The 26,102-nt window shown below is 37.1% G+C and overlaps 2 protein-coding genes across 6 annotated transcripts in view; both read left to right on the forward strand.

Moving 5' to 3' along the window:
- The first annotated feature begins 631 nt into the window (after nt 1-631).
- On the forward strand, nt 632-17,885 carry msh4 (mutS homolog 4). 3 transcript variants are annotated; one of them, XM_048191674.1, is made up of 22 exons: nt 632-876; nt 1,554-1,805; nt 4,324-4,467; nt 4,622-4,785; nt 5,004-5,114; nt 5,289-5,404; nt 5,909-6,082; nt 6,687-6,816; nt 6,915-6,957; nt 8,234-8,301; nt 8,854-8,928; nt 9,061-9,125; nt 9,362-9,531; nt 12,304-12,440; nt 13,379-13,482; nt 13,593-13,717; nt 13,854-14,054; nt 14,311-14,429; nt 14,676-14,804; nt 14,965-15,139; nt 17,235-17,323; nt 17,422-17,885. In XM_048191674.1, the coding sequence occupies exons 2-22, from the start codon at nt 1,559-1,561 to the stop codon at nt 17,617-17,619; spliced, it is 2,784 nt and encodes a 927-aa protein (XP_048047631.1). In that variant the 5' UTR covers nt 632-876; nt 1,554-1,558; the 3' UTR covers nt 17,620-17,885. The 3 variants fall into 3 exon arrangements, with proteins under 3 accessions (XP_048047631.1, XP_048047633.1, XP_048047632.1); XM_048191676.1 differs by having other exon boundaries at nt 4,670-4,785; XM_048191675.1 differs by having other exon boundaries at nt 1,557-1,805.
- Nucleotides 17,886-20,967: 3,082 nt separating this feature from the next.
- ktn1 (kinectin 1) overlaps nt 20,968-26,102 on the forward strand; it is a 49,239-nt gene continuing 44,104 nt past the window's right edge. For all 3 annotated transcript variants that reach the window (XM_048191677.1, XM_048191678.1, XM_048191679.1), the window contains exon 1: nt 20,968-21,155. The gene's annotated coding sequence lies outside the window, so the exon portion shown is untranslated. The remainder of the gene's footprint in view (nt 21,156-26,102) is intronic.

A 26,102-nucleotide genomic window follows, 5' to 3' on the forward strand; every position in this document is an offset into this window, starting at 1 on the left:
AACTGCATCTGATTATGCTATATTAGCTCACAAAATAGTGTTTTTCTCTGAAGCATGATAAAGCCTGGTACTTGCAAAAAATCAAGAAAATCAGATTTAAACATTAAGACTAAATGTGTTGAGCTATATAACAACAATTAGTTTTCTGTCTATAAATGTAACCAAACAGTTGTTCCCTTGTCTATTAAAACGTAATATATTAAAGCATCTTTGGTGGCATGGTTTCTACAAAATAAAACCGGAAACCGAGGGTAACGCGGGTATGACGCAATTGACAGGCGACTCATCACACATCCCTTGGTTAAAATTGCAATTTTATCACGATTTACAAATAGTTGCAAACATTTGGGATATTGTTAGTAGGCTACTCAAGTGAACAAAATATATAACACTGGCCTAGTGGTTTTTGGATATTTTACTGCAAAATTCTTACATATTGCACCTTTAATCTGGTTGCTTCTGGAGGTGAGTAAAGTACAGTTTTTTTTTTTACTAAATAAAATACTTAAATGTGTAAAGAATGGTAAGATAATAGTGAACACAAATAGGAATATTACAAAAGAAATGGAAAATTTATTCTAGGTAAATGATGACCAAATCCACTTCAGGAAGTTATATTAAGGAAACGCGTAAAAGCGCTGCCAATATTTTTTTGACGTAAACGAGTCGAATTTGCGGGGTTGACAAATTAATTTTTGAAAATCTCCTTGCCATTTTAGGTTAAAAATCACGTTTATTTACATTAAGTGTTTAAATGGTTTGTTTAAAAAAAAAAAAAAAATGGCTTGTACCACACCAGAGCACCACAAGACACAAGAGTGATTCTGGGCGCGAAAATTTAAGACCAGGCGACCGTTAATCTGGTTGCTTTCGGAGGTGAGTAAAATGTACTTTTCTTACTATATATACTGCTTAAATGTATAAAGAATGGTTGTATAAGATAATAGTGAACACAAATAATAACATTACAAAATAAATGGAAAGTTTATTCAAGGTAAATGATGACCGTTACTCCACTTCAGGATGAAACGTTATCATAAAAGCACTACAGACAACGTAAATAAACTTCGTTATAATTAACGTTTAACTATTTGGGTAAATAATTATATTTTGCCATAAAAGAGTCGAATTTGCTGCCCTAGCGAATGTTTATGTGCTACAGTACCTACATTTAACCACTAGACGGCGTAATAGTAAAATTCAATGTTAAAGGGATAGTTTACCCAAAAATGAAAAAGTTGTCATCACTTTCTTACCCTCATGTTGTTCCAAGTCTGTATGAGTTCCTTTCTTCTGTTGAACACCAAAGAAGATATTTTGAAGAATGTTGGTAACCAGATAGTTGACGGTAGACATTTACTTACATAGTATTTGTTTTAGTCTCTGGCTACCATCAACTGTCTGGTTTGAGGGAAAGTAAAGTTTAGACTTACAACCAGGATACTTTTTGTTGTTATAATTTAAATATTATACTTAACAATTTACCAATTTGCTAATAGTTGCTTTGATCTAGGTTAATTTGGGTTAATTTTCACAGTAATTATTTTCTAAAGCAGCCATGCAGATGTTGTGTACCAGCACTGAAGAGGTGACACCAGGTTCAAGCTCTGAACCCAGGCCCTGCAGCAGCACTGTAACCCCGCATAACTTGTTCAGCTACAGTCAGGTAAACCGTAGACAGCAGTATCCTCAGTCATCTTCTGGCCTACTGACTTCACATGGATCCGATGATGTCAGGAACAGTCGGTGTGCAGGATCAAGCAATGCCACTGATACTATGTTCACAGAAACAACACAGACTGGAGGTGAGAGACTGAAAGCAACAACACATTAATATAAATATCTAAAAAAAAGAGCATGATTACTGAACTTGACTTTGTAATAACAGATTTAGCAATGGATAATAAATTATTTGCTGAACAACAATACTTACTCCAAATTTAGAAAACAGAAATTGTTAAGAAGGTGCTAAAGAGGATGTTTTGTTTTATACAGTTTTGCAATATTACTTGAAACTGTCTTTACTAACTGATAAAAGACTATTTATTAGGTGCACTGAAAGGAATAATATTAATATACATCATCTGTGCACGAGGTAGGGCCTTAAAAACATCAGCGAATCGTTTACGCAATCATCGCGTAAACGATTGGCCCTCTGGCTTGTCAATCACTGCCGTGACATTCCTTGTGAGAGACGTGCGCGGATTGGCCCTCTGGCTTGTCAATCACTGCCATGACGTTCCTTGTGAGAGACGAGCGCGGCTGCGCGCTCCAGTAACTTTCCACACTCCACAGGCACCGCATGTGATGTTTTTGTCCGGAGACAGGAGTAACAACTGCAGATTATGAGTTACCTGCGGTGAGTCCGACATAATGAATCCACTAACACGATACAGCGAATGCCGGTGGTAAACACTCATGTTCCAATACTCGTGCACAAATTTTGGGAGGCGTTCCCTCGAAAGCAAGGGGGAAGCAAGGGGGGTTGTTCTTACGCATGCGCTCATTTCAAAAACTCAGTAATAGTCTTTGGTTTCTCAGTCGACGAAAAGATCCTCTTTATCACCTTGAAGCAATTTGTGTACATCGCTTTTGCTAACATTAATTATATCCAAAATATTTACACAAAACAGTGGGGACCAGGGCTCTCAGGTATGAGACCCCTAGAGAAAATGTTTTTGTTTTTGCTAATTAGATAAAAATGTTTAACTGCATAACAATTTGAGTAAACCTTTTAATGAAAAATTAAGATTAATCACACAGTTTCCAATGGCGGCTGGTGGGATTTAAAAGGTTAGTTCACCTATAAATGAAAATAATGTCATTTATTACTTATCCTTATGGCGTACCACATCCGTAAGACCATTGTTAATCTTCAGAACACAAATTAGGATATTTTTGTTGAAATCCGATGACTCAGCGAGGCCTACATAGCTAGCAATGACATTTCCTCTCTCAAGATCCATTAATGTACTAAAAACATATTTAAATCAGTTCATGTGAGTTCAGTGGTTCAATATTAATATTATAAAGTGACAAGAATATTTTTTGTGCTTCAGGAAGCTTCAGAGCATTATGAAGCTGTTCACGTGACAGCTGTTCGGAGCGCCAAAGTCATGTGATTTCAGCAGTTTGGCGGTTTGACACGCAATCCGAATCATGATTCGACACGCTGATTCATAACGCTCCGAAGCTTCCTGAAGCAGTGTTTTGAAATCGGCCATCACTATATAAGTCGTTTTTTTTTTTTTTTGGTGCACCAAAAATATTCTCGTCGCTTTATAATATTAATATTGAACCACTGTACTCACATGAACTGATTTAAATATGTTTTTAGTACATTAATGGATCTTGAGAGAGGAAATGTCATTGCTGGCTATGCAGGCCTCACTGAGCCATCGGATTTCATCAAAAATATCATAATTTGTGTTCCGAAGATTAGCAAAGGTCTTGCGGGTTAGGAACGGCATGAGAGTGAGTAATAAATTACATTATTTTCATTTTTGGGTGAACTAACCCTTTAAAACATAGGAGGCACACTAAATTGTAGTATTCTCCCAAGGAATTTTTTTTGCATGTACAGCAAGACAATATAAATATAATTTTATACACCTAGCCAGTCACTTGATGCAAAAATCCATCCTTCTGTCTTTATTAATGTCCATGTTAAAAGAGCATGTTCTGCCATTTAGTGAAGCTGTTTGCTGTAGCCTATATAGCTTAGGCATGGAGTCTTCCTGCATTAGTAAATTTGCATCTGCTGTTCGAATGGTAACTAGGTAAATTGGTTGGCGATCAAATAATATTCAATAATTCTATTCTCCATATTTAAGATAGCTGGTACATTATCAGCAGTTAGCGGTTAAAACTAATATCACATAATTTACGAATCTATGCAAATAGTATAGATAAATGTCTGTCAATGTCAGTAAATGTCTGCCAGTAATTATGGAGGCAACATGGAGACATTAAAATATAAATATTAAATACGTTAATAATTTATTTGCTTATTTATCAATATCCATGCATTTTTTTAAAGTATCAAGTGTTTCTGATGAAGTTAAAAATGCATTAATAATTCTCACCTCACACACACTGATCTGATTGGAATACATTGGAATACATCACATCCAGTGTGTTGCAAACAATGTAGTTGCCTTGTAGTAAACTGTCCTGTCCATCAGCTGTCGTATGCGGTGTGCAGTGGAAAGGTGGCTTTAGACTCTTGAACCCCACTGTATTTTGACCATCTGCAATCCTGATCACTAGATAAGGTATTTGTATGAAAACCCACATTGGTCGAATAGTTCTCTTTCTCCTTAGCTTGGTGGCATGTCTCTGGAAGAGCAGACAGGATCGGCTCTTCTGTGGGTTCATCTGTCCACTCCTGGAGCTCCAACACGCCACATCTGAAGACCACACCTGCACTCTCACACCATGGCCAAACCCCTCAGAGAGACCTCAACAGTATGTAACTTACTAACCCACACCTGGCACTCAAGTTTTGATTTTTGTTTTTTTCTGGATGCATATCGCTAGTTGCTAGTCTTGATTAATTCATTTGTTTAGAATGAATTTGCTAAAACAACTGATATCTCACTGCGCAACTTTTTTAATATAGTGACAACGTCTTCATCTGCGTCTGCGTGTCATGCGTCCTCTGTGATAGTGGCTGTGGTGGAGGGACGTGGTTTAGCTCGGGGGGAGATTGGCATGGCCAGTATCAACGTGAAATGTCCAGAGCTGGTGCTCTCACAGTTTGCAGACACTGGAACTTATGCTAAGGTAAAGATGCATCCATTCTCCAAACTGCCTGTCTTCTGTAGGGTCACAGGTAAGGTAAAGATGAAACCAGTTGTTGGGAAAGCAACAAACATTATGAAAGCAATATTTTAGTGATAAAAAAAAAAAAAAACGCCTTCTGTAAAGCTAAGACAATTTCATGCAGTAGAGGACTATGCTCTTTATAAAACTGACACAAATGATATTGAATATTAATACAGGTAATTACCAAGCTGCATAACTTGATGCCTCTGGAGATTCTGATGCCAGACACTGCTAGTGTGAAAGGGCAAGGAACCAAACTCTACAACCTCATCACAGAGAGATTCCCGGTATCATACTTGTTTGCTGTCTCTATCTCGGCTATAAATCAGGGTTGGGTAACTCACACCATACAGACTGTAAATTAGCACTATTGTCAGAGATTCTGCCCACAAACTGAGTTTTAGAATTAGAATCTTATTTAACTGAGTGCAGAATATTTACCTCTTTTTTTACCTGTGCAGTCAGTCACATTTACTGCTGTTCTGAGGAGGTACTTCAACGAGAAAAAGGGTCTGGAGTACATACAGCAGCTTTGTGTCCCTGAGTTCAGCACTGTACTGATGGAGGTGCAAACCAAGTAAGCCATCCATCAATGATAAACTTTGGTTTTATGTATTTCCATGTACCTGTTTCAAGTTTTTGTTTTAGTTCCAGGATTTTGGATGTACATGATAAGTCACATTATTTGTAGTGCTGCACTAGTATAAGAACTCCACCTATAAAAATACTCAAGATAGACATTATCTCAGAGGTGACCTTTCATTGTGACAGTGTGAATTATTATTATTGACAGTGTGAGTTTCAGTTCCATTTCAGAGTGATATCATTGTATCTCTATGAATACAATAATTATATTTGTAAGACAGGGGTGCAAGACTCTCAGCCCTGGAGAGTTTAGTTCCAACACACATAGTTTTCATATAAGCCTCAGGGAATCAGTTGTGTTTAATTAGGATTGAAGCTAAACTCTGCAGGGCTGTGGCCCTCCAGGAAGAGAGTATTGCACCCCTGATGAAAGATATATCAAAAATGATAAATATGACTGAAACAATATCAAATAAAACATGTTGTCTCTCTATAGATACTACTGCCTGGCATCTGCATCTGCCCTACTAAAATACTTGGAGTTTGTTCAGAACTCAATATATGCCCCTAAGTCACTGAAAGTGGTCTTCACTGGTAGTGAGCAGACAGCCATGATTGACACGATATCAGCCAGCAACTTGGAGCTAGTCGTGAACCAGAGAGATCACAGGTTAGAAATTAAAGACACAGAACATGATATTGCATAGATAAAATGACCTGCACAAAATCTTTATTACAGAATTCCACAGAAAACTTCACAGATTTCTATAGAATTTGAACACCTGTCATCCACAAAGATCTACACATCCCCTGCCCCATGTTCAGCTCCATTTCACACAGTTTATCGTATATTAATACACACCAAAGAATGTAAAAAAGTGAAGGTGTGAGAAGCGACAGTTCCTTTTTTTGTGCATTTAAAGTTTTGCCTAAACTTTAATTAAAAACTGTGCGCATTATTTTTTTTTAAAAATTCATGTGCCCTCATAATCTTTAATCAAAATAACTTCCCCTCCCTCGTGCAACGACATCTCTTCTTCTCTGATGACGTGTTTAGTAGTGTTAGGGCGGGGCAACCTGTCATTCACATGAGATCAAAGCAATAGCAAGCATCCAATCAATTCCCGATGGACAAAATCAAGTCCTGCTCTACATTTTTTCTTGTTCAAGAAGCATTTTTACTCGGATATATGTCATAATAAGGAAGAAAGGGCTATCAAAACTTCTGTTTCATGCCGACTTTAATGTCAGTATCTATATGCTGTTATATGCAGAAGTGAGCACACTCTGTTTGGGGTCTTAAACTACACTAAGACTGCCGGTGGGGAGCGGCGGTTACGCTCCAATATTCTTGAACCCCTGCTGGATGTGGTCACTATCAATTCACGTTTGGACACCATACAGGTGATCGCCTGTTATCTGTCTGTTTTTCTTTTTCTTTTTTTCACTCAGTTGTTCTGTCATTAGCTAATTAAATAATCTTCTCTTTGATTTGTTTCCAGGAGCTGTTGCAGAATGAGGAGCTCTTCTTTGGTCTGAAGACTGGTAAATACTACATTTTATGTGTCAGTTTTAGAGACTGTTTCAGATAGTTTTTCCACCTTGTTTCACCCTTTGAGGCTGCAGTTTAGAACGATTATTTGTTTATTAGGTCTGTATTGCACCACATGTGTAAGCAGCATGTACATGGTTTGCAACAGCAAGCTTATGTTGTGCTTTTATGCTAATGGTGTTTCTACTGTGTAACAGCAATACAGAAAAAGGTTATTTTAGGTCACTGTATTGAGAATTCAACCATGGTTATCAGGAGTGGCCCACTAAGAATTATGGCAAACATAATTGTCATGAAATCTTATTTATTTGAGGAGGGAGGCCACATTTACATTCAAATATTAGCCTAATTACACAGATCAGAACCCAAACTCTAAAGGCTTGGACTGATTTAAAATTGTTGAATAGAAAAGCTGTCTGTAACTTGCATCAAGCCATACAGATGTCTTTTTTTTCCTCACAAATAATGTGTCAGTAGCTTGCTTCATTATTGTTGGTTCCTTGATAACAGCCTATATTGCAAAAGACTATTGATAAATAGGCCTTTTCTTACATTTATAGAGTATTGAGTATTGACACAAAAAACAACAAAACAAAACATACAAAAACAAACAAACAGGTTCTGTACCAAAACTTTACAGCATATACTGTAAACTGTTAATTCGGTTGTTAAGTCTGACGTCACGCGGCAGCGCTTCCGAGTCCTAACGCGCTATCTCATACCACAAGAAAACAACAAATGGTGCTAATATACACACACGATGTGGTATAATACTACAAAAAATTATAATCATAACCTTTATCTCCATACCAAAATTCCAGATGGCCAGACAATGATTCATCTTTTATAAATCGTTAAAATATTAATGTCTGTGACGCTGTGAGCACGGAGACTGTTGTGTAGACTGTAAGTATTTAAAATGTTTAACTTTTTAAAATGATTGATGTTTAATATGAATAAATAGTGCTCATAAACGGCCGTCGATGGCATTCTCAAGTGAAATGAGTTGAGGCTTGGACCCGGAAACGGCGTTCCTTACGTCATGACTTAACAAGCGGATATGGATGCCAAAATAAATATGCAGTGTGAAACAGGCCTTACTTGTTATGTGTAATTTTTTGGTGCTCTCAATAGCTCTTAAGCTACAGGATCACACCTACCTAGAATTGCACCCACAATCTTAATATAGTAATGTTAAACAGATGCCTAAATGTTTGGCTGGCACCACTCCATGGAGGGACATTACTGGTATTGTGCTTTTATTCACAGCCATTTCACACTTTCTGGATATAGATGAGCTGCTGTCTGCTCTTGTTCAGGTCCCAAAGCAAGAGACGGTAGGCATAGGAAACACATTTTCCAGAGTACTGACCTTAAAGATGTTGCTTTCTTATGAGAGCGATGGGGTGGGTAATTGATTTCACTTTTTTTTTTTAAATTGATCTCAATTTTTTAAAATTCATCTTAATTTAGAATATCATTGGTGAGAGAATTTTACACTGTCTACAGGTCTATACTGGAGAGAGACAAAAAAGCAAAAACATCTGAATTAACTGGTTTTGTTCAAGTCAAAAATAATATTTTACCTCATTGAATAAACCTAAATAAATTAATTTATACCAACAAATCTATTTTTATGGGCTAAATCAGGTAAAAATAGCTCTTTAAGTTTTAACAATTACAGGTAATACATTTTTACATTGTAGTTAAGTAGCAGGCAAAGTTCAGTAGATTATACATCCTTTAGCAAGAGAGAAATTTGGCTTATAAATTCAAGCTTTTCATCTTCATAATGACATTTAAACTATTGTTGTTTGAATTAGTGACCCTCAATAGTTTAGCAGTTACTCTGTACAAGAGATTTTTTTAAATGATTTTTTCCCATGTAGGTACCGGTGGCTGAAGCAAAAATAACGCAAGTAATTCAGCTAAAGCACATTCTAGAACTGGTCCCATCACTGAAGGTAACTTGTGCATTTTTAATAAAATACTGTCATTAAAAGGCCTGTACAGAATCACCCATATTTTGATTTTTATGCATTTTGGTCAGTGTAACTAAGGATGTAAATGTAAGCAAGTAAATTCTCCCTGATTAGACGGTGCTGCAGCCTTCCAAAACAACCTTGTTGAAAGCATATTGTACCTCACTTGAAGACAGTAGGTAAAAAGTTTTACACACTTAGCTCTGTGAAATATATTTGCATAGTTAAACAAGAAAGATGAGTCTGATTAGATGATGTGTCGTGCATACAACAATAACACAGGAGGCGCAGAAAGTCCCATGTGTGCCGAGATCAGTCAGCACTTTTATATGTGCATTTGATGGTTTAATTCCAGTATGCCGCCTATCAGGTTTTATTATTTTATCTTTAATGTTTTTCATTTGTGTTGGATTAGGTTCAACATCATTCTGGATCAGATCAAATCAGTGATTACTGATGACACCAGCTATATGAAAGGCAGTTTGACTATGCGCACACAGAAGTGCTATGCTGTGCGGCCCGATGTCAGCGAATTCTTAGATATTGCACGACGAGCCTACACAGAGGTGATAGACGACATAACAGGTGAGCTCCTGAACTTCAGTGGACTATGAAAAGGATGGATATGTAGGTTATTGTGAAATACTAATTCATCTGCACTAACCACACTGCCACAACATGTTAAATTACTGTTAAATACTTTTTATTATTTAATAATTTTATCATTAAATTTTAGTTCCTGAAGTCAACTCATAGGGCCCTATTTTAACGATCTAAACGCAAAGTGTAAAGCGCACGGCGCAGGTGCACTCAGGGCGTGTCCAAATCCACTTTTGCTATTTTAACGACGGAAAAACGGTCCGTGCGCCGGGGTGCATTTTTGAAATGGGTTGTCCCTATTCTCTTAATGAGTAATGGGCGTAACGTTCAATAAACCAATCAGAGTGTCATCTCCCATTCCCTTTAAGAGCGAGATGCACTCGCACCATGGCGGGTTGCTATTTACATGGCGGAATTTGTTAAGTGGCCAGTCAATCTTTCAGTCGTCTGCGTTGGATGCAGGCTTTCAAATAGCTCCGCGCGATGAGTCAGTTAATATATATGTGTGTGTATTGGCACGATTGTTCAATTAATTAGCCAATTTCGTTCATCATTATAAGTAGTAATAGGCTGAATTGAAAATAGGTAGCCTAATTCTAATACACACAATGACTATTCATCATTACATTTTTATATTTATGTAGCCTACACAATAATATTCTTTTATACTGTAATCCTTTTGTTTTTAATATTTGGCATGTTTGTGTGATGCGCATCCCTGTGTGTAATAAGCAAAGTCAACGCGCACTGTGGACGTGCCCAGAGGCGCAGTTTCTACCAGCGCGCTCTAACAAAAAAATGTTGCGCCATTGACTTTAGACTTTAGACCAGGTTTGAGTTGGTCTATGGCGCAGTCTATTTTCAGCTCCTTAAAATAGCAATGCGCCGGCAATGCGCCTGAACACACCTCTTTTTTAGACCAGCACGCCCATGGGCGCACTAACTGGCGCAAATGCATTTACTAATTTAAGGACATGGCGCTGAACGGGAAAACGCGAACGGCGCCGGACGCAAACTAGCAAACACACTTGCGCTGCGCCTTGCGTTGCATTGCGCCGGGTGTATTATAGGGCTCATAATGTTTATTAAATTCATAATTTAATAAGAAGTTTCTGAATTCCAAATAGGCATGGTAAATGTGGTTTGTCATGTGTGCATATGTTCAAATTAGTGCTGTTAATTGATTAAAAAAAAAATTAACTAAAATCACACATTTTTTCTGTAAATAATCGTGATTAAAAACATTGGAGTTTTTAATATTTTTGTATTGTAATAATTTCACAGTTACACTCCAAATTAATGTAGAAACGACTTAAAGACAGTATATTTTAAATATTTGTTTAATGGCATCTTTTTATGAATGAAGGCTAGTATCACTGACACTAATACTGCTACTGATGTCTTGTTGCAATTGTTTTTTTTTTTTTTTTAACATTAATTATAGACATTCAACATTACAGTATAACTGAAAGCTATCAATTCTAGCAGGTAGGAAATATACAGAAATTGAATAAAGTTATCAAACACTTTACAGTCTTCACTGCATAAATTATAAATGAAATATGTGTTAATCCTTATTAAAGCTACAGTTTTCTGTTACCTTTGATCTTTGATTAACATTAATTACAGACATCACAGCAACTGGGTTATTAGGCTGCTGTGACTTTAAGAGCTGCCGCTGCCGAACATGATGCAGATCTGACACGCATCTCATTGTTTTTTTTCACAACTCTTTAAGCTCATTTAAGACTTTATTAAACTCATTTCAGACTGCTCTTATGAGGATACTCAACAAAACAGGTATTTTGGCATAATTCTGTGTGTAATTGTTTGTTCAAGTGCGAAAGAGAACTGGATTCTGGCGTGTCTTTCTGTGCACAGGAGTCGTGTGTGTGTCACACAGACACAACATTCACAGACAGCGTGTTCTCCTTTGTCTTGTGGTGCTTGAATGGTTTAAAAACATTTGCGTGAATAAGAGTGTGATCATATAATGTAACGCTAGCTAAATTATGACTGAAAAATGGATGATGCATTAATTGTGTTAAAGCTGCAGTCCGGGAGCCTCGGATCACATCAAATCGTGCAAAATTATTATTATTATTATTATGTAACTTTGTTCTCAAATTGTTAATGTTAACAACATCGGCATTGCGTGACTATCTGTATTTATTGTGTATTAGCGTTACCTGTAGACTTCAATTTCCGTAGCTACTTGGCAGTCTGAAATCTTTTGCTTTTGACTACAGGTGGATTACAATCTGCCATCAAATGATACGTTTAATTATTGCAGCTGCTGTGAGAAAAGGCTATAAATGATCTACCATCCTGGGACTCGTTTATGTAAACAGACGTGACGTAATGATGCTGCATGCTCGAATTTCCCGCGGAAACCCACCAGTACCGCTCTTATTAGAAAACATTATTACAAGCTTGCCGCTGTGAATCGGGCTAAGGTAAGGAGATAGTTTTGAACACTGGCTGGTTATGTACTTGCTCAAAAATGATTTTGGATAATTTTTAACCAAAAAAAAGTTACGGACTGCAGCTTTAAATATTTTTAACCTGTTAAACTGAAAAAAAAATTATTGTATGCATTAACAAATTAATTTTGATAGCCCTAGTTCAAATTAAATGCCACAATCGGTTATGCAGTCCATATAGTTTGTGATTAATCAGATCTTTCCACAATCCATCCTGTTTCTATGTTAGACATGAACATTAGCATTATTGATGTATTGTGTTGTTGCTGATCAGGACTGGTGGCTCAGCTTGGAGAGAAGCACAGCCTACCTCTCCGGACAAGTTTCAGCAAAGCACGTGGCTTCTTTATTCAAATGAAGCTGGAGGGCGGGATCTTACCTGGGGGGAAGTTACCAGAGGAGTTCATCAAAGTGAGCGAAAGACATTAACTTTTAAAAAATTATTGAACATTTTCATAAGTGTTTAATGTAACATATATTAAATACATAAACTATGTGCATGTAAACAGTATAATCATTGACAAACATGATGATGCAAAATCTTCTTCAATAGACAATTATTGCACTTTCCCAGCTAAAGGTTAACCCTATAAAGCCTATATCATATTTGATGAGGAAATTTTCTAATGCCTTTAAATGATCAACACTTTGCTGAAAAACCTGTTTGTACACAATTTTCTACATTCCTTCTGCCATCTGATTGATAGTTTATACTTTTTAATCAAGTAAAAGGCCTTTTAGTATAATTCTAAAAATGTCCACCTTCAGGTCATGCTACACGTGCCTTTTTGATGGAAATCTTTACTGATTTTGAAAAAGTAAACACAGCAATAACTTTTATATTTATATTTCAAGATGAAGCAACTTAGGTTTACTTAACAGGGCTGTACATTAACTTTTTTTAAAATAGCACAGATGTTGAAAGTTTTGTAAAACAGGCCACACAATTATTGCACAAGAATAAAATGCCTGTTACCATTTATGAAACCATAAATAGTGCAGTATTTATGTTATCAATAACATCAATAACCTGTCACATCAATAATCATTTAGGGGTGGGCAATGTGACCAAAACATTTATTTCTTACAGGGTATTTAGTTCATTTTTCATATATTTATATATATGACACACACACACACACACACACACACACACACACACACACACACACACACACTTCCCAAAGGTGCTCCATTGGATTGAGATCTGGTGACTGTAGTTTTTTTTTTTTTCTTCTTCATATTTTGTCTGAAGGTATTTTTTGATGATTACTTTATATGTAAGGCTTTACAGGGTTAAACTGTTAAATAGCACATGCTTGCTAATGAGCTTAATCTCAACACTATAGGTGACTAGACAGAAGAGCAACTACGGGTTCACCACTGTAGACCTCATGAAAATGAACGACCACTGTGAGGAGGCTTTGAAAGACATTTTTCATATGTCTTATGTGTGAGTATATTGTAGCTCAAAGTAAGTTTGACTTGTGCAAGATGACTAGTACAAGAATGACAAAAATGTCTCATTTTAGCCATAGATCATAATATTTATGTGCACTGCAGGGTGGTGTCCAGGTTGCTGAGTGAGGTCTACGAACACATCCACTGCCTGTACAAACTGTCTGATTCTGTGTCAATGCTGGATATGCTGCTCTCTTTGGCTCACGCCTGCACTGTCTCAGATTACGGTACTGTTTAAGCACAATATAGGCGTAATGTAGAGTATTACATTTATGTGAGTACATGAATTTTTCATTCTTTAGATACTGATAGCATTGATTTATTTTTATATTATTTAATAACTTATGTATTTGTTTCCTTTAGTGCGTCCTGAGTTCACTGACACATTGGCAATAAAGCAGAGTCGCCACCCCATCCTGGAGCGAATTTCTGGGACACAACCCATCTCCAACAACATCTACGTCTCTGAGGGAAGCAATTTTGTAATCATAACAGGCCCCAACATGAGTGGCAAGTCCACCTACCTTAAACAGGTGGCCCTTCTCCAGATAATGGCTCAGATAGGTACACAGAGTTGCTATTATATAAAAATCAGGGTTTGTTTGTTACTTGTTCACTGCTCTTTTGGTCATTAGAAAGTTCCCATACTTCCCATAATTCCCATACTCACAAACACAACTAATATAGACTAATAAGTGTGTGATGAGCAGGTTTGGAGTAGGTTCTAGGATAATGGATTAATTTGCGTGATTTAGCACTAGCTGTCTCCTAGTCCTGTGGGATCAAAACAACCTTATTCAAAATGTCTTCTTTGTCCCAGGATCCTTTTTGCCTGCGGAGTACGCCTCTGTTCGTATTGCGGATCAGATATTCACCAGAATAGGAGTGGATGATGACTTTGAGACCAACTCTTCCACATTTATGGTTGAGATGAAAGAGGTAAACTGTGGAAAATCAAGAACATTTTATTGATCTTTCATCAAGGAAACCTAAAATATGTATTTACATGTGTATTTTTGTGTTCATTCTGAAATAACCATGAAATTTTCTACTAGACATGAAAAGTATATAGCTATTTATGTATCAATATAGCTATATACTTTTATATAGATACATATACCTATAGGTCTGAAGCTAGTCTCACATATAGTATTTTCTCATTTAAATACTTAACTGCACTCCTAGGTGTCTTACATCATCCACAATGTAAGCGACAATTCACTCATCATTATTGATGAGCTGGGCCGAGGCACCAGTCCAGAGGAAGGCATTGGTGTCTGCCACAGCATCTGTGAATTCCTCGTCAATTATAAGGTGCTGTATTTATTTGATCAAGAGTATATTCGGTTTAATAGGCAAGAGGCAAATAGAAAACAAATAATTATTCTTGTATACCAAACATATGTGACTAGTTACTCTAACATTGCTCAACTCAAAGTAAATCCATAAGAGGCTAACAAAACTTGTGCTGTAGGCCTTCACACTCTTTGCCACACACTTTCTTGAACTGTGCCAGTTGCAAACTCTTTACCCCAACGTGGAGAACCATCACATGCAGGTTCAGCACGTCCGCGCAGAAGATGGCAGAGCAGAAAGGGTGGTCTACACATACCAGCTCAGCCAAGGACATTCAGAGGAGCGCAACTATGGTGGGCGAGACTATTCCAAGCTTTTCTAAACTATTTATTTATTCTATATTATTATTTTTTTATGGCAAATTATTCTATGGCAGTATATATAAACTACATTTGCATATCTGTCGAACAGATATGTGGAATAAGTGAAGACGACACATTTGCTGCGTTCCAATTCACATACTATGCATCCTAGTATTTGAAATTAGTGTGTCCCAAATCGTAGTATTTTGAAATCAGTATTCCCGGATGGTCTACTTTTTCCAGTTAGAATCTGAAGTGCAGATCCATGCATGCACACTCTAATGGCTAAAATTGCTCACAACCCACTGCGCACTGGAGGAGGATTCGATTAGAACTACAAACACAAAAAGTGTTTAACTACAACCAGGTGAATGTGCGAGACCAACGGTTAAGTAGAGAGGTTTAGATAAAGGGGTTTGAGGGATTAATAATCAGTATCTAACCTGACAAAAAATGTATTTATTCAATGTTATCCACAAGATATACTATATTGCTAAAAAGTTTTGGGACGCCTGCCCTTGTGTGCACATGAACTTTAATGACATCCCATTCTTAATCCGTAGGGTTTAATATGGAGTTGGCCCACCCTTTGCAGCTATAACAGCCTCAACTCTTCTGTGAAGGCTTTCCACAAGGTTTAGGAGTATGTTTATGGGAATTTTTGACCATTCTTTTAGAAGTGCATTTGTGAGGTCAGGCAGTGATGTTGGACGAGAAGGCCTGGCTCACAGTCTCCACTTAATTCATCCCAAAGGTGTTCTGTCGGGTTGAGGTCAGGACTCTGTGCAGGCCAGTCAAGTTCCTCCACACCAAACTCGCTCATAAAGAGCGAGTTTGGTGTCTTTATGAACCTTGCCTTGTGAGCTGGTGCGCAGTCATGTTGGAACAGGAAGGGTCCATCCCCAAACTGTTCCCACAAAGTTGTGAGCATGAAATTGTCCAAAATGTCTTGGTATGCTGAAGCATTACGTGTTCCTTTCACTGGAAATAAAGGGCCAGGGCCAAGCCCAACCCCTGAAGAACAACCCCACACCATAATCCCCCCTCCACCAAACATTACACTTGGCACAATGCAGTCAGGCAAGTACCGTTCTCCTGGTAACTGCCAAACCCAGACTCGTCCATCGGATTGCCAGACAGATAAGCGTGATTCATCAGTCCAGAGAGCACATCTCCACTGCTCTAGAGTCCAGTGGCGGCGTGCTTTACACCACTGCATCTGATGCTTTGCATTGCACTTGGTGATGTAAGGCTTGGATGCAGCTGCTTGGCCATGGAAACCCATTCCATGAAGCTCTCTACACACTGTTCTTGAGCTAATCTGAAGGCCACGCGAAGTTTGGAGGTCTGTAGCTATTGACTCTGCAGAAAGTTGGCGACTTCTGCGCACTGTGTGCCTCAGCATGCGCTGACCCCACTCTGTGATTTTTATGTGGCCTACCACTTAATGGCTGAGTTGCTGTTGTTCCCAATTGCTTCCACTTTGCTATGATACCACTAACAATTGACCGTGGAATATTTAGTAGTGAGGAAATTCCACAAATGGACTTATTGCACAGGTGGCAACCTATCACGGTACCACGCTTGAACTCCTGAGAGCGACCCATTCTTTCACAAATGTGTGTAGAAGCAGTATGCATGCCTAGGTGCTTAATTTTATACACTTGTGGCCATTGAAGTGATTGGAACACCTGAATTCAATGATTTGGAGGGGTGCCCTAATACTTTTGGCAATATACTGTATTTAATCTGCAACAGCATTGTGAACTTTTATAAAGATACGTTTGGTCATTACCTTTTAAATGCATCATTATGCAAACACATGAGGTGAGTTCTCTGCATGAAAGACCCACATCTGGGAGATCAACGCGCTACTGCATTTCTCTCTGATATGGTGTAAGAAATGAAATTACATTAAATGAGGAGGACCTTAACTGTGACAAGATGATTGACAGGGTAGTGACAGGATGCACATAACTAATCGACAGAGCGGTCCGTTAAAGATGCAGTTATGGTGAAGTAGTATGTCCTAAAGCTTGCCTAATCTTATGCTACACACTCAAAAGTATGTCTGCTGTTTGTTTAGGTATAAGAGCAGCAGAGATGACCAATTTACCAGAAGAAGTTATTGAGGAGGCCAAAACTATCGCAGCTAAAATCAGCCAAAAGCTGTGGGTATGTAATGAGTCATGAATAATATATACAGGAGAAAAATCATATACAGATAACCTACAGAGTTAGTTTACCCTATATCTTCATTGTCCTGTTCACAGGCCAAGCATTATAGTGATCCTGCCACTATCAATCAGAGGGCAAACTATCGTCTAGCCACCAGACTGCTGCAGACAGCCCGTAACTCACGGCTGGACTCAGAGGGCCTACGTCACCATCTGAAGGGCTTGAAAAGACAGTATGAGGCTGAACTTCAAAATGCTACAGAGTCAGTGGAGAACCTAGAGATAGAGGAGTGAGGTCTGCGCTGAGGAATGGGATGGTGGAGTTGGAATATTTGAGAAAATAGTTTGAGGAAAACAGATAAAATACACTTCTTGTTCCTGGTGTAAATGCATTTTTTTTTTAATCCTGAGTTGTTTATAATTTTTTTTTTTTTTTTTTTTTTTTCACAGTACAAGTTTAGATTCAGATTGTTTATTTTTTGTTTGTGACTAATCAAATATTTTATTTTACATGTTAATTCATGTAATCCACTTTGAGCTGAAATAAACCGTTAACCAAACGTGTGAGGTGATATATTTCTTTGTGGTGGTGGTGGTGGTTCACCAATGCTTTTAACGCAAATGTTCAGTCTCACAATCAGGCAGCTACTGTGCATGAAATATGTAATAGTCTATGAGACTTTGAGTTGGGGCCATTTTTGTTGGGACTGATTACCGATCACTGGAAGTAGTATTGACCGATACTAATCACTAAAATAAATTAGGGCTGTCACGAACAGTTTAAAATGACTTAAAATACATATAAGAAAAACGAGGCAATAATATTTGGTTCAAATAAAGTATCAATAGCAAGTAATCCGGTTTTTATATAACAACACTGTTAATATACATAATATAAACAATCATCTTATGTACATTATGTATTATAACAAATGCCTTTAGAGGGTGCCAACGGCCTGTTGTTGTTACACTTTATAACATAAAATCCTTGTTTATTGTTGGCCAAAGGACATTTAATTCAAATGTTTACATAATATTTAATATTTGTCCACTTCTTTACGATAGAAAAGATACAACCACTGCAATTTCTTGAAGAACTAGGACCCTAGTTCTTGCAACAGCACCACCTAACCAATCTACTCCAACAGAGGACATCTGATGCAAAAACTAGACTCACACAGTTTATGATTAGTTTTTTTATTACCATCTTTATTTTTAACGTAAGAGCGGGCAAGGCCATTTTAAACTTGTGTGCGAGGCTTTCGGTGTCAGCAGTCTCCAGTTATTATTTAGCTATGCAAAAACAGTTCATTGTACAGCTTGATGCTGTAAACTGGTATTTGTTATTAATTTGTTAATGTAATAATTCCTGAAAATAATAATAATAATAATACAGAATTGAATAATAAATGCTATAAAATAGTATAAAAAAAAAAGTGTCCTAGAAATGCGGTCCTGAAACTGCACCCTCTGGTGTAATCGACTGAGCCAAAGAATACACACTAACAAGAAGCGACACTCAATAGAACGTTCCATTGCAACACTGACGCCCAGCAGCCGCCCTGAGTTTCCGCCATTTTGGGGTGAAAGCGAGTCGGCAGCACGCTAGTTTATGTGGCAATATCAGCTGCTTTGTTAAAAAAAAAAAAAAAGTACATTTAAAGCTGAAATCCAACCTGAATGATGACAACACAGAATAAAATACTATCACTAGTGATAATCAAATCCTTTTAACAGTTTATTTTACAGACTTAAAAGTTTTTTTTAACTTTTTTCACAAAACCTTTGCTCTCTAGAAACCCAGTCAGTTTGGGATAAAATTCTATGAAGTTCAAGTATTAGCATTAGGCTTACAAACACTGAATTAATACCAACATATGAAATTAAATTAAGGACATGCATCAGAAAAATTGTGCTGTCAAACCAAAAGTGTCCAAAAGTGGGAGTTATGCGATAACGAACACAACAATGCATCATGTATTAAGATCATTATGTTTATAGCGTGATTCATTAAAACGTACAATATAGCCTATTTTAATTCAGACCTAGATATTATTATTACTATTACTCCATGGTGGATCCAAAATGGTGAATATTCATATTCATGCATTTTATTCATATTTTATGTTAATCATTTATGGCTCATGATTTATCAATATTACTTTTGATTTCATATATTCATGTACTCCTACTCTATATATTAATCCTCATCATATTTTCAAGTATTTACTCTTTATTGTACCCTTTATGGTTATTCTTCTTTTATATTTAAGAGTATGTATGCTTGTTATATTTAATTGTTCTTCAAGTGTTTCAATGTGACAGGTCATATTTATATACTGGATGTTTGCAAAGTACTGCAGAAGTGATGTTTTCAGAATTAGTTGCTCATTTAAACTCGATGTACTTTTCTATCAAAATATGTCTATTTCTGCTGACATGTGATAATGTAAGATCTGCAAAATTCCCTTAAGGGGGTCAAAACAACCCCTATATCTATTTTCATCTATTTTTGACATCTGACCAGTCTGACATAATGGATAAATCCATTTGACCTTTTCTTATGTAAATGTAAATTTCCCTGTGCTTATGGTATAAAATGGACTGAGTCGTTGATAGTTTAGCTTTTTCCTTTGCTTTTCTTTGCTCTTCTGCTTCTCTTCTATCTCATTTCATTCTGCAAATGTCTTAATTTTGTTCCTTCTTTCTGGATCGCGTGTCAGACCGCCAAACTGCTGAAATCACGTGACTTTGGCGCTCCGAACAGATGATTCGACACGCTGATACATAACGCTACGAATCTTCATGAAGCAGTGTTTTGAAATCGCCATCAGTATATAAGTCGTTATTTTGTTTTTTTGGCGCACCAAAAATATTCTTGACGCTTTATAATATTAATATTGAACCACTGTACTCACATGAACTGATTTAAATATGTTTTTAGTACCTTAAATGGATCTTGAGAGAGGAAATGTCATTGCTCCCAACGAAGGCCTCACGGAGCCATCGGATTTCAACAAAAATATCCTAATTTGTGTTCCGAAGATTAACGAATGTGTTACGGGTGTGAAAAGGTGAGTAAGAAATGACAGAATCTTCATTTTTGGGCGAACTAACCCTTTAATCTCTGATATAATCATTGTTGGACTGTCTGGATCTCATTTTCTCAAGTTTTTGCATCACTCCACTAGGTCTAAAATATATTGTTCGCTGCAAATATGATGATCTTAAATTTATTAATTATTAATTTACTATTAATAAATGTGTAAAGTTGCATAAAATGGAAATACTCAATAAAGCAGGCTAACTACGTTACCTCAGATGGTTGAATGGATTGCACAACTGGTAAAATAAGACAATACATTTACTGTAGGAGCCATACAATTTAATGGTGACTTAATTTAAAAAAATGTTCTATTGCGCTTCTGATTTGGCAGTGAAATTCACCGATTTTGGGTGTGTAAGATGTGAAGGATTCTATGATCCATTTAGTATTTTCACTCCATAATGGCGGCCGCGCCATCTAGTGGCTGTTACCCAAAAAGCATCAAAGTGTCACCTCTTGACTGAGCTCCTGCCCAACCCATTCAGCAACAGCAAAAACTCCTCTTCTCGCGAGATTTCCGTAACCCGTCACCCCCGGTCTCTCTGGCAGAGTTCCGTCTTCTCCTCTCACTGTGCGTTTCATTCCACACTGACCTGACCCTACCAAAGCGAAACAAGTAGACGTGCCGCCTACAACCGGGCCGGAGCCGCAGTCCACAGCGCTTCCCCTTAAGGAACGCCTTTACATCTCGACAATAACAATAATAACGAGGACACCACCGCAGGTACGTGGAGCAGCGGCTTTATCTCGCTTTATATACAGATTGTGGTAGTGAAGTGGAGCGTGAGTGAATGGAGCAGATCACACGGGGCCTAGCGCACTGCTTGCTCCGCTGATCCTTCCCCATGCCATGCCGCCGGAAGACAGGCAGCCTCGCGCTGGACAAGGGTGTGGATTGAAACGGTGAAGACCTGAGATCCCGACTAACACAGGATCTTATTAATTTTTTCTTTGCATGAGGGGTTTAAACCTGCTGAACAAGCTGATGATGTCCGTTCAATCCACACCTCCCTCTTTACAGCTATGCTAAGCTAGTGATACTAATCAGTGCGATAGAGCTGAAGATATGCGTTTTCATTTCCCTGCTATTTTTTACCCTCTTTCGCTGTCAAGTTTAGAAACATGCTTGACTGGACAGTCTCAGCACGCGCTGCGCTTCTGCTTCTGGTTAGTCAGTTCTTTATTAAACGTCCCGACCAACATTAAGTCATTTCAGCGATGGGCAGGTGTTCTCTAAGGACTTTGCCTCTTGTCCCGACCTTGTGTTATCTTATCATGAGGTTTATTGTAGCTCTGGTGTTAATATCCAACTCACGATGAAAATATTTGTTGTTTTTTCTTAACTTATCTCTGCTTGTCGCTGCCATTAGAGCCTGGCTTGATTTAAGTAGCCCTGGTGCGCTGGACATTTCCCTTGATGAAGCAAACGGAAAGGATTATCTGTCAGTAGTAGATGGGTGGCTTTAAATAGTAGCTTTAAGTTTTGCGCATGCGCAAAGACTTGTCATTCAAAGAAATAAGGAAGCCTTCATGCGTGCCAGTCATCATTTAAAGGGTTAGTTCACCCAAAAATGAAAATAATGTCATTTATTACTCATCCTCATATCGTTCTACACCCGTAAGACCTTCGTTCATCAGCACAAATTAAGATATTGTTGATGAAATCCGATGTCTCTGTAGACAGCAATGCCAATGTAACTCTCAAAATCCATAAAGGTATTAAAAACATATTTAAAACAGTTCATTTGAGTTCAGTGGTTCAACCTTAATATTATAAAGTGATGAGAATACTTTTTGTGCGCCAGAAAAACAAAATAACGACTTTTCAACAATATAGTGATGGCCGATTTCAAAACACTGCTTTGGAGCTTTGCGAATCGAATCAGTGTTTCGGAGCGCCAAAGTCACGTGATTTCAGCAGTTTAGCCGTTTGATAGGAGATCCGAATCACTGATTCGATTCGTAAAACTCTGAAGCAGTGTTTTGAAAGCGGCCCATCACTGTATTATTGAAAAGTCGTTATTTTGTTTTTTTGGCGCACATTATTATTTTTGGGTGAACTAACCCTTTAAAGACCTCATGAAATCAAAATTGTACTTTAGTGGCTTTTAATACATGTCTATTATCTATAGAACCACTAAAAGTTATATTTTAACAGGTATATGTATGTTTAAAATTCATTTTTAATAGGAAAATAAACCTAAAATATCTATGACTCAGCAGTCAGGTTGTGGGAAATAAAAAGCCCATTCATTTTATCCATAGGGGAATTGATTTGAATGATATCAGGTCTGACAGTCTCTTCTACCCTATTGTGATGTATATAAGAGTGAAACGGCTTCTCGAACAAGAAAAAATGTAGGGTGGGACTTGATTTTGTCCATCAGGAATTGATTGGATCATTGGGTCATTGTCTCGTGCTATTGGTTGATCTCATGTGAGTGACAAGTTGTCCTGTCCACTCGCCAGTAAACACGTCATCAGAGAAGAGATGTTATTTTGATTGAACGTTATCAGGGCACATAAATTAAAAAATAATGATGCGCACAGATAAATCATTTATAATAAATACAACAATATTCCATTTAAAAAAATAAGAATTAATAAATGTTGATTTCATGGTGACTTTAAAGACAGACCTGTGAGCTACATTGTTGTTAACTGATGGTATAACTGTTTTATGAAGCCACTAGCCCAAATTATTTTACATATTTTGTAAATCATGTTTAACAGTGGAATTCCTAGTGAAAATCTACATTACCCAGTATTCTGCAAAAAAAAAAACAATTGCATATTTATCCATTTTTATTTCGATTGTCATTGGCACTTCTTCATTAAAGCTGTTAATTACACAGTCTTGTACTTTTGTCAGGTTACCAAATGCTTTGTTGCTTTTTATGTTGCGATTCACTTCGTAGCTTGATTGGTTTGGTTCAAGGAAATAATAATAATCTAACAGACATTTTTTTTTAAATCCCTGTGGGAAAAGTACTTTCGGATACAAGCCCCTGAAAAAGTGGGTGGCACTCTATTGCATTTGCACTCAGGGGTGTGTACACATTTCTGTCCAATCAGTTGCTCTTAAGAATGAGAATGCCCCTCCCACTGTTACCAACTCTTTCTTGATTAGCAACATCAAGTAACAAATCATGGTCCTCGGCTTTGTCGCATGATGTTTTAAAGGTGCCATCGAACGTTTTTTTACAAGATGTAATATAAGTCTAAGGTGTCCCCTGAATGTGTCTGTGAAGTTTTAGCTCAAAATACCCCATATATTTTTTTTTAATTCATTTTTTTAACTGCCTATTTTGGGGCATCATTAACTATGCACTGATATATAGGTTGCGGCCCCTTTAATGCTCGTGCTCCCCCACCCACGGAGCTCACGCTTGCTTTAACCAGCATAAACACAGTTTACACAGCTAATATAACCCTCAAAATGTTATATTAGCAAAGTGTTTGTCATGCATATTGCATGCATGCTCGGGATTATGTGAGCATAGTATTTATTTAGATGTTTACATTTGATTCTGAATGAGTTTGATAGTGCTCCATGGCTAAAGCTAACATTACACACTGTTGGAGAGATTTATAAAGAATGAAGTTGTGTTTATGAATTATACAGACTGCAAGTGTTTAAAAATGAAAATAGCGATGGCTCTCTTGTCTCCGTGAATACAATAAGAAACAATGGTAACTTTAACCACATTTAACAGTACATTAGCAACATGCTAATGAAACATTTATAAAGACAATTTACAAATATCATTAAAAATATCATGTAATCATGGATCATGTCAGTTATTATCGCTCCATCTGCCATTTTTCGCTGTTGTTCTTGCTTGCTTACCTAGTCTGATGATTCAGCTGTGCACATCTCCAGACGTTAATACTGGCTGCCCTTGTCTAATGCCTTGAATATGAGCTGGCATATGCAAATATTGGGGTCATACATATTAATGATCCTGACTGTTACGTAACAGTCGGTGTTATGCTGAGATTCGCCTGTTCTTCGGAGGTCTTTTAAACAAATGAGATTTATATAAGGAGGAGGAAACAATGGAGTTTGAAACTCACTGTGTCATTTCCATGTACTGAACTCTTGTTATTCAACTATGCCAAGATAAATTCAATTTTTAATTCTAGGGCACCTTTAAATGTATGATGTGTGATTTATGATATTAAAACAAAAAGGATATGTCCAGTCCCATTCCTGTTTCCATACAAAATGTTATTACGGTAAAGAAAATGGTGTGATTGAAGCATTTCGTAGAGACTTTGGAGAACTTTTTGTTTATATTGGTGTGGAGCTGCCCTTTTTACACCTTGCTGCCTTTGCAGCAATACATAACCCTAGTTTCCTCTCTTTGTCTGAAACATTGTTCTGAGTAGTGTGTGTATATAAATTAACAAAGAGAGAAGTTTACGTAATTAAGACAAGTCGATGACTTCATTTTCACTTCCTGTGCCTACTGAGTCGGAGCTTGCTGCAGTACAACTGGCTTACAAACAAAGGGTTTCTTTGTCTTCCATGGATCTGAGAGACTGTTTGATTGTTTTAAACTGTTCAAACAAATAATAGTTTAAAACTGGTTTAGTGGTCGGCCGATATGGATTTTTTTCATGGCCAATGCAGATGCCGATGTCTTGTAGAGCAGGGTAACTGATGGCTGATACATTATGCTATTTAATTTAAAGATAGTAAAAATGCTGAAATTAAATTTAGTTTATTTTACATAATATTTTAAAAGAATTATATGTGATTTGAAAATGAATTATATGTAAAATAGATGGCAACTTATTGTTTCTGTAATATTAACGCTGTAATACTTTTTCATAAACAGAGACAGTAACCTAATGAAGATGTCAAAATAAAAGTTCTGACACCTTGGCAAAACAGAAAAACATATCTAATGCCGATAATTAAAAAAAATTGTAAATATCGGCTTTGGAGATATATCAGTCGACCACTAAACTAGCGATGAAACGGTTAACGGTTTGACAATTAACAACAATAAAAATAAAAATCCCAGATGGTTAAAGGATTAATTCACTTTCAAATGAAAATTAGCCCAAGCTTTACTTGCCCTCAAGCCATCCTAGGTATATATGACTTTCTTCTTTCTGATGAACACAATCGAATATATTTTAATAAATATCCCGCCGCATCCGAGCTTTATAATGGCAGTGAACAGGGTTCACGAGTGTGAGCTGAAGAAAGTGTCTCCATCCACATCTATCCATCATAAACGTACTTCACAAGGCTCCGGGGGTTAATAAAGGCCTTCTGAAGCGAAGCGATGCATTTGTGTAAAAAAAAAAATAAATAAATAAATAAATCCATCTTTAACAAGTTATGAAGTGAAATATCTAGCTTCCGCCAGACCGCCTTCCATATTCAACTTACGAAGAAAGTGTAAGAGTTCAAAAAGCTTTTTCTACATCCTACACCTTCCCTATTCAGTTTGTGGAAAAAGCTTAACTGACGCCAGTTCCGTTTTTTTTTTTTTCATAATTTGAATTCGGAAGGCGGTCTGGCGGAAGCTAGATATTTTACTTCATAACTTGTTAAATATGGATTTTTTTTTTTTCGTTGATTTTCAACATGAAACTTGTTGAAATTGTATGTGTATCAGTACTTTTTGAACTTTTCAGCACATTTTAACAATAC

The sequence above is a fragment of the Megalobrama amblycephala genome, linkage group LG5, assembly GCF_018812025.1.
Source record: "Megalobrama amblycephala isolate DHTTF-2021 linkage group LG5, ASM1881202v1, whole genome shotgun sequence".
Lineage (NCBI taxonomy): Eukaryota > Metazoa > Chordata > Actinopteri > Cypriniformes > Xenocyprididae > Megalobrama > Megalobrama amblycephala.